The sequence below is a fragment of the Trachypithecus francoisi genome, unplaced genomic scaffold (assembly GCF_009764315.1).
Source record: "Trachypithecus francoisi isolate TF-2019V2 unplaced genomic scaffold, Tfra_2.0 Lachesis_group5, whole genome shotgun sequence".
Lineage (NCBI taxonomy): Eukaryota > Metazoa > Chordata > Mammalia > Primates > Cercopithecidae > Trachypithecus > Trachypithecus francoisi.
Genome location: NW_022681470.1, coordinates 110,585,665 through 110,594,931, shown reverse-complemented (window position 1 = coordinate 110,594,931; position 9,267 = coordinate 110,585,665). Strand labels below are relative to the sequence as shown.

Sequence of the window (9,267 nt, the reverse complement as noted above, 5' to 3'; positions counted from 1 at the left end):
TTAAGTTCCATTTACTTATCTATACCTTCCTCTATATGAGCTCCTCCAGGGCAGAAACTATTTTATTCACTACTCTATCCCAGCAATGCTAATAAATGACAGAATAACTGAATGACAGTAAATGACAATAGATGACAGAATAACTGAATGTATGTCCAGGTAAATAGTAAGGAAGATAGGTGGCAAGACAGAGTATCCAGGGGCTACTGTGATTTATGCTGCAATGACTTATTGACTCCAGATTCTCTGACATGGTAGCCACTGCTGAGAACCGCCAGACCTTCATCCAGTCAGCCATACAGTTTCTGAGGAAGTACAACTTCGATGGGCTGGACATTCATTGGGAATATCCAGGCAATCGTGGCAGCCCAGCTGACACCCAACAGCTCTTCACCATCCTGTTGAAGGTGTCTCACCCTCACTGTGTCCAAAGAACACACAATCTGGCCCACAGCAGGCTGGGACAAGGCCTCTCTCTGGAGAGGGGTTCTGAGAGAGGCTGCATATATCCTGGCCAGAGGTCTGGATCTCACCCTTTCTGGCTCACAGCCTCATCTCTTTAGTGTAAGAGCAGATCTCTCTTGTGAGGAAAACTGCCACTGGCAGTGAGAAGTATATCTTTGAGCACCAGTGTTGGCTTTAATGCTCTTATTTCCCGTTCCTTTCCTTCGTTTTTCTGATAATTAGATGCAATCACATACAGCTTGCAGGGCTGAAGGCCATTTTTGTCTCTTTAATACAATCTCCCTCCTTTTTTTTTTAAATTGTACTCTGGACATTATTTGTTTATTTTAAAATTTAACTGTCAGAGGATGACCGAATTTCCCTCATTTCCAAGTTTTCGGAAGACAGCTTACTGTTGTCCCCAGAGACCAATGACAGCTTTTGGATCAAAGGACTCTAAATCAATCACTTTGCAGCTTTCTTCATAAGAGCTGTGACCTCGTCACATGCCCACTGGTCCCTCCAGCCTGTGTTCGGTGTCTTCTGTTTCACAGGAAGTGCATGAGGCTTTTGAGCAAGAGTCTACCCGCAGCAAAAAGCCCAGATGGCTGATTTCTGCTGCTGTGTCAGCTGGCAAAGGTACCATTGGGACTGCCTACCAGATCCCCAAGATGTCAAGGTAAACAAACCCAAGAGCCCATACTCAGAGCTAAGTGACCCTTAGACCTTCCCCAGGCATTGCCAAATGCCCAGATACCAGTGACCAATGCTCAGGTACCCAGGATAGAGAGGACTCTATCTCAGAGGAATGAAATGACCCTAATTCCTGAGGAAGAGGCAGAGGGAGCCAGTATGAATGCTGGCCTTGTTTCTAAGTCTATCTCCAAGGTTCTCTAGGGTAAACAGCCATTTGGAGAAGGTTAATTGAGTCTCAAGCTTTTACAAGTCCTGAAGGTCTGAGTGTAGCCAGATAGTGATCATGGTGTGGGTGCCTATTATATTCCAGGTGCTCTTGAGATGAAGGTAAGGGAGAATGGAATAAAGAATAATAATGCATAAGGGAATCCTTATTGCATAGTAGCAAACAGCAGATTTGGCTGTTTGGCAAATCTGCAATCAGCCGATTTGGGACTAGGAAAATTAGGGGTAGTGGGTTAGAAAGAATGATTTCCCTTGGGTCATTTATTTCCTTCTGTTCCCTCCCCCTACTACCTAAGGTACATGGACCTCATCAGTGTGATGACCTGTGACCTAAGGGGCTCCTGGGAGGGCTTCATAGGAGAGGACACCCCCGTTTGCAGGACCTAATCACCAGGGAGACTACAAAAACTTTAATATGGTGAGTGAGGAAGCCAGCCCTAACAGACATCTTCAAAGCCTGTCACTGGATCCCCGGCCCAGACTGCAAAGGAGGCCAAAAAACTTGATGGACAGCTCATGTTCTCTAACTCCCTGTCCCTATGACTGATTATATCCATTCATCTTTCACAAAAAAGGAAGCAGAATAGTAGCTTGGGATAATCCCAAACATTAGGGAATTTTAAAAAATATATTTTCCATTTATGCTAGGAACACATTTCATGATCCATCTTGTTCCCACTCTTCCTTGCCTCCCTTCCAGCCTCTTTCTTCCTAATTTGTGTGGTTTAGGCAGCTGTAATAATTAGTCTGCATAATGATTAGTAGGTGACTAAATGGGCTAGATGTCATTTCAGTGGAGATTTCAACCAAGGATTTAAAAATTGACATGGGAAAATCTCCCAGTCGATGCTCCATGCACAAATAACTCTCAGCATTGTAGTAAGCCCATTGGGAAGACAAGTGGATGCACAGCTGGACACTAGTCATGCCCCAAATGAACTCCAGTATGAAGAAAAAGAGGATCTCTGGCTAACACTGGGCCCTGCTACTAAAGCAATGGACCTCTTGACCCTTTGGTCAATCCATTCTTGAAGGGGCAGCGTTCCTTTCCTTTCTACAAGGTTGAACTGTGGAAGGGGTTTGGCTGGATGTTGTACCCAGAGACACTAGGGAATTGGGCAGAAAACCTAGACTATTCTAAGGCCTCTGGGTACATGCTCAGCTGCTTTCTAATGATACCTTCCTCATCTTGCCTCCAGGATTATGCAGTGAACTCCTGGAAGGGCCAAGGTGCCCCTGCTGAGAAGCTGATGGTAGGCTTTGGGGCTTATGCTCACATCTTCACTCTCACTAATCCTGCCAATCATGGCCTGGATGCTCCCACTTCTGGCCCTGGGACTGATGGGCCCTATACACAGGAGGCTGGGACCCTTGCCTACTTGGAGGTAATGTCCTCAGAGGGCCTAGAGGACCCACTCTCTCTGTTCTCAAGGTTGAAGATATGTCAATGGAGAGAGAGTCTACACTCTGATTTCCAGTAGAGGGTACTCTGTTGCTGACTGCTCTGAATATATGTGGCAATGAGAGAAGGGAAGAGTGAAAACTTGATAAAACATCTTAAATGTTAACCTTTTAAAGTAAATATGCATCTTTAATACTCGAACTAGCTAATGCTTACTGAGTGCAAAGAGAGCCAGGTTGTGCTCCAAGTGATTTTTATATATCATCTCATTTAACAAACAATAAGGTACTGCCTTCTCCCCATCTTATTCAAGAGGTCACCGAGGCACAAAGAGGTTAAGTAATTTGCTCAAGGTCAGAGAATTAGTAAGTGGCAGAGCTGGGATTCAAACTTAAGTTGTGCAGCTCCAGAATCTCAGACCTTACCCATTATGCTACACTGTCCTCTTATTAGCTCTTTTGAGACACAACTCTTTCAAACAAAAGGAACAGTCAAATTCATTTCAAAAGGAAACCAGGATACGAGGCACAAAGAAGCTGCTTGTCCATTGTTACGCATGACGTTATTGGCAGACAAAGGACTGAATTCATGTGTCATCTCTCTAGCTAGTGCACTCTACTGTCCCATGAGACAAAAGCAGGGCAGGGAGCTGGGTGACACTGGAACCAGGTTCTGTTATTTCCAGCAAAGGGGAATGGGCTGGGATGTGGATCTTAGAAAAGAAATGGAGGGAGGATAGAGAAGTGGCCTGAGAATAGCAGGGCCCATCTGAGTTATGACTGCTCCTTCTGTACCTGCCCCAGTTCTGTTCCTTCCTGAAAGGAGCCACCAAGGTGTGGAATGACCCCTGGGAGGTGCCTTATGCCTACAAGGGGAACCAGTAGATAGGGTATGACAACTCCAAGAGCTTCACCCTCAAGGTAGGACCCTCCACACTCTTCCTAATGCATGGTTGGGGAGAGGTGGGGGACCTGCCCTCCAGCTGCCCTTGAATTGCAATCCCAGGAGACTGGAGGGAGGTGAGGAGAGACACAGGGAGGTTGTGAAGTTTCAGGGTGAGCCAGTGACCCAGCCACAGTGCCTAGCAGTTGGAGCAACCCCTTCAGCTCGTTTTCCTTCCTTTCCTTGGCTCCTGCAGTTTCTCCTTCCCCGTACCCCTGGAGACTCTGCTTTGGCCCCCTCCCCTGCTCTTCTCTGGTCCTCATGCAGCTCTTTGATTCGTGCTTCCTGAGATAGGTGTTCATCCCTACTCCAAAGATAAAGTGTAGACCACAGAGCTTTTTCCTCTTCTTTGCCTATCTCCTGCTCATGGCAAATTTACACAGGCTGAGCCCAAATCAGGAGGTGATAGAGGCTCTTGTCTGCGAGGTTATGCTCAGGTCTAGGGAGGACATGACTGCTGTTTATCAATCCCAGGGCCCTTCACCCTACACCTTCCATCTAGAGCCCTCTCGCTTTGCCCAGGTACTTTGCTGTGTGAAGGGCCCTATATCTCTATAGCACTCAACCCACCCAAACTCCAGCTGTGAGATGCCTTCTCAGAAGGTGGTTGATGATAACAAAGGGCAGGGGGAAAGAGCTGCTTGGGGCCAAGACTTATCCTCCATGACTTAGTCCTACAGTTCTTCTGTGCATACAAATATGTTCATGAATTCCTCAAAGTTGCCTCCTCAAAACCCACCCCCAGTCTCTCCTCTCCATGACTAGATCATGGTCCTCCTGCCATCCTGCTAGAGTTGCTCCCTGCATTTGTGCAAGGACACCCCAGAGTCCCCCTGGTTCTCTCCCACTGGCTTAGTGGCTGCTAAAGAACAGATTTGGAGGGGCCATGGTCTGGGCCATTGACCTGGATGATTTCACGGGCACTTTCTGTGGACCAGGCAAATACCCTTTCATGAATGCACTCAAATCCGCGCTTGGTGTCTCCACACTCTGTAAGTAGTGATGACCTACCAGGCAGAAGGTAACAAACTAGACATGGTTAAGAAGGGAAGACCAGAGCTCCTCCCAGCCTCACCTCAAACAAGGCCTCCTCCAGATCTTCCAGCTGTCCTAGTGTGTCCTGTTGGAACTGGCATCTAGAACCCAGAAAGCAAGACCCAGCAGACTTACTAGCAGGCAGGCCATGAGTGACAGGCCTGGCAAGTAAAAGGGACCTATCAATATTCTGGAGGATTCTCCTTTGTAGGGCTACTCAGGGAAGATTCTATAAAGTGAACTGAACACGCTGGAGACTGCATAGGGAAGGGAACAGGGAACACAAACACTGTATTCCCTGTCACTGCTGCTCAGCTCCAGCTTTTATGAACTTTGTGGGTCAGAGTTAAAAAAAAAAAAAAAAAAAAGCAAGGGATTAAAAACTTACAAGATGAGGAAAGAAATGAAAGAAGGAGAACTCTAAAGGGGCTCAGCTAGCATCTTTCCTGAAGTGGGGAGCAGAGCTACAGATGGTCTCAACACGATTCTATCCCAGCCCCGAGAACAGGGCAAGTCCAGGAAGCAAGAGGGGCTGGGAAACTGTGGAGAAAGCTACTGCTGATCATTGGATCTTTACTCCGTGTCAAGCCGCTGGTTCTTTAGATTTCATGTAATTCTCATAGGCACTCTTGGTGCCAGGTGTATTAGTTTACTCACAAATAAAAGCTAATAATTATATAATATAATAATAATATATATTTATATATATATATATTTATATACTCTATATATATGTCTTACATATATATAACATAATATATAATATATATAATAAAAGCTAATAATTACTCACAAATAAAAGCAATGTGCATGCTATATAACTCACTATGTTATATAGCATGCACATTGGAAAATGCTTTATCTAATAATTCTAAGAGATAATACAATTATGCCATCATTTCAGAGAGGAAATTGAGGCTCAGAGAAGTGTTAATGATTTCTCATGGTCACATAGCTCATGGCAGAGCTGGGCTATGAACTTGGGTATCCTCGATTCAGGCTCAGAGCATTAAACCACTGGTTTAGGTAGGACGTGCACTGCGAGAAACCCACAGTGACCTTACAGACATGACACTCATCCTGGGAAAGGAGTCCTCTCCTGAGTTTATGGGGACCATTTTCCTTCTCTCTTCAGGTTGCAGAGTACCCACCTCTACCCTGGGAACCAGCTTGACTCTCATCGTCACTGTAGTACCTGGAGGTGGCAGTGGATTCTGTACTGGGAAGTCCAGTGGTCTGTATCCTAGCCCCACCAGCAAGCGTGCCTTGTACAACTGTGTGGATGAGCACACCTACGAGGAAGCTTGTCAGGAAGGCCTGGTCTTTGATACCAGCTGCTCTTGCTGTAACTGGGCATAAGCTATTCAACTGTTGGGTCTCTTGGAGATTATAAGACAAAAGGATGATTAAAGGGAAGTTTTGCATGTGAATGTCAAGTTGTCTGTTTTGATTTGTAAATCTGTGTGATACTATCCTGCAAGTAAAAGATAACCTACTGCCACCCCCTAATCCCCATTGTCCACGAGCTCCCAGGAGATGCCCAAACACTGAGGCTGAGAGAGAAGGAGGAACAGGTACCTGGGACCTCTCTGAGCATCTCTATGGGAAGTTCTGGTACTCTGGGCCCCTCCTGAAGGAGGATGAGAGAGGAAATAGGCTCTAAGGAACAAGAGAAAATAAAGCCTCATTCTTTCTCACAAATTCGCCTCCAAAGGGTCTTGCAGAAGGACCCAGAAGAGTGGCTGGACTTGGAATATTTAATTTATGGGATCCACCCTCTTCAGGAACTCTATCTTCACGAAGCTTACTCATTTCCCATCTCCATGGCAAATAACCCTAAGAAAGCCTGTGTTTTAAGGACACAGCATGATGGGCCAAGTTTACACACCCCACTTGCACACCTACGAGGTTAGGAAAAAAAGACCATTGCTGACGATTTCAAGATTACCTCATTTTCAAAACAAATTCATTTATTATCATTTTATTGCCACACCATCATGCTCCAACATACCCTTCGATACCCTTAGGGAAGGCAACAAGAAAGCTAGAAGGAAAACCGCATTACAGCAGGAGTCAGAGGTCCTCTTTCTCCTACCACCTCCAGAACCTGGCCTTGGCTTTTTCCCCAGTTGCCATGCTGCAGAAGGCAGGAAGAATGCAGCTCACTAAGCAAAGGAGACACCTCTTTGTCCAGCCACCTTAACTGGTTTACTGGTGAATAGGAAGGGAGTCTGTGGATTATACCATTTTGACAAAACTGTCATAATCAGTAAGCAGAATCCCCAGAAGTTTATTTTGTCCCTCCCATCTGGCTAGCTGGAGTATGAGCAGGATGTCTATACAACTCTGTTTTCTCAGGAAAGTCCTGGTTAACTATAGTTCCAATTCATTTAGCAATTGTGTGAGTTTAAAATTGTTATTATATTTTTATTACTATTATATTGAAGTTATAGGACATGACTTTATACACCTCCACTTTATACTACTTTTTGCTGTGTTTCATAAACAGAATTCTTTAACATGTGGTTAAATCTGAACATTTACCAGAGATAACCCCTCTCCTTTCCTGGCCCTTTTCTGATGAACAAACACAGCCCCTTTTCAATGACTACTTGCTGGGTGCTTGCTAATACACTGAGGTGTGCTAGGACAGAAGTAGCCAGAAATAGCTATCGCCTCTGGTCTCCAGGACTGGTGAAGGACTGCTGCTCCTGCTAGCTCCTTAGTGGACCAGCCAGTTGTGCCATGGCCTGTGAGATGCATAAAGCCATCAGACCACCTGTTGGTAGGATCCGTGGGTAAACAAGGAAATATTAATAGAAACCAAGAAGACATTCCACTGAGTTTGTAGAGAGTAGTCTGAATGCTCTTTTTACAAAGGCTTTATCATCTATTGTGTAGTATAAATCTACAATCACTTATTTATTTTGTTGTTTGGTAACACTTTTTATTTTGCAAATAAATACTTTTGTCAGCAATGAGCTTTAAAGTTCAAATGTCTACATAATAAAAAATTAAGTAATGAATTTCCATTTTCCAAGAAAGTTGATGGTGATTGTATAACTTATGTATAACTTCATAAGATGTTGGTTGACATTTACCAACCACCATGGGGTTGTTTGATGTAGCATGAAAACCAAAACACATAAATCTGCTGAACAAGCATCAGCATCTACTTCAAAAGAAATCATTATTTTAAGAGGATTTTGCCTAAGATGATGATTTCATGAAAGTAGTTGCCAAAGGTTATTATTTATATCACTAGGTGCCATGGTCTGAATGTTTGTGTCCCCACCCAAATTCGTTGAAATTCTAACCCCCAGGTGATAGGACTGGGAAATGAGGCCTATGGGAGGTGCTTACAATTGGGGGCCTTATAAAGAGAACCCAGAGAGCTAGCAAACCTCTTCCACCATCTAAGGACACAGTTAGAAGTTTTCATCTATAAACCAGAAAGTGGGCCCTCACCAGACACTGAATCTGCCCACTCCTTCATCTTGGATTCCTAGTCTCCAGAACTGGGGAAAATAAACGTCTGTTATTTATAAGTTACCCAGTTTACTGTATGTTGTTACAGCAGCCTGTGTGGACTAAGACACTAAGTGAAACATAAATTTTTTTTTTTTTTTTTTTTTTTTGAGACGGAGTCTTGCTCTGTCGCCCAGGCTGGAGTGCAGTGGCTGGATCTCAGCTCACTGCAAGCTCCGCCTCCTGGGTTTACGCCATTCTCCTGCCTCAGCCTCCCGAGTAGCTGGGACTACAGGCGCCTGCCACCACGCCCGGCTAGTTTTTTGTATTTTTTAGTAGAGACGGGGTTTCACTGTGTTAGCCAGGATGGTCTCGATCTCCTGACCTCGTGATCTGCCCGTCTCGGCCTCCCAAAGTGCTGGGATTACAGGCTTGAGCCACCGCGCCTGGCCGTGAAACATAAATTTTCATTTAGGTAGATCAAATGACTGATGCTTCAAATTAACCTCTCTCTTTTTCTATTCCAAGTTTTGTATGTGTGTGTACACATATATAAAAGTGAAGTTCTATTTGCAGAACACTTTCCAAGGTTTTAAATAATACCAAGTTAATATCAATGTCATCAGATATTCCAAATAGAAAATCAGATAAGATAGTTATTCAAATAATGATAGGATGGTTGCATTTTCTTCACATAGCTTATGAAACAAAAGTAAAGTTTTTTTGGTGGTTCATTTCATTAAAGGAGAGACATCTGATGTTATCATAAATGCTGTTTTAAATTCAGTTAAATAGCTCAACACCAAAATTAATTATTTTGTGGTGATATGAATTCAAATATTGATAGAACATAACATTATGTGAAAACAATATTCTTTCTAAATGTCTTAGTACTTTTATGCTCCTATAGCAGAATATTACAAATTGGGCAATTTATAGAAAACAAATACTTATTTCTCACATTTCTGCAGGCTGGAAAGTCTAAGATCAAGGTGACTAATGACAAAAAGAGAACGTGAATTTAATTTCTTGCGAATCTGACATACTTTGCATAT

The 9,267-nt window shown here is 43.9% G+C and overlaps 1 protein-coding gene across 1 annotated transcript; it reads left to right on the top strand.

The window, feature by feature from the left end:
* Positions 1–994: 994 nt before the first annotated feature.
* On the top strand, positions 995–6,168 carry LOC117076597 (acidic mammalian chitinase-like). The gene is made up of 3 exons (XM_033200284.1): positions 995–1,123; positions 2,565–2,750; positions 5,880–6,168. Exons 1-3 carry the CDS (start codon positions 1,049–1,051, stop codon positions 5,916–5,918), a joined length of 300 nt encoding a protein of 99 aa, XP_033056175.1. The 5' UTR covers positions 995–1,048; the 3' UTR covers positions 5,919–6,168.
* Positions 6,169–9,267: the final 3,099 nt, after the last annotated feature.

Bases quoted from the DNA above. Each gene is read 5' to 3' on its own strand.
- LOC117076597 (XM_033200284.1), top strand. From the start codon at position 1,049: ATGGCTGATTTCTGCTGCTGTGTCAGCTGGCAAAGGTACCATTGGGAC. The intron at 1,124-2,564 runs GTAAACAAACCC...TCTTGCCTCCAG, and splicing joins CAGATCCCCAAGATGTCAAG to GATTATGCAGTGAACTCCTG. The intron at 2,751-5,879 runs GTAATGTCCTCA...TTCTCTCTTCAG, and splicing joins GGACCCTTGCCTACTTGGAG to GTTGCAGAGTACCCACCTCT.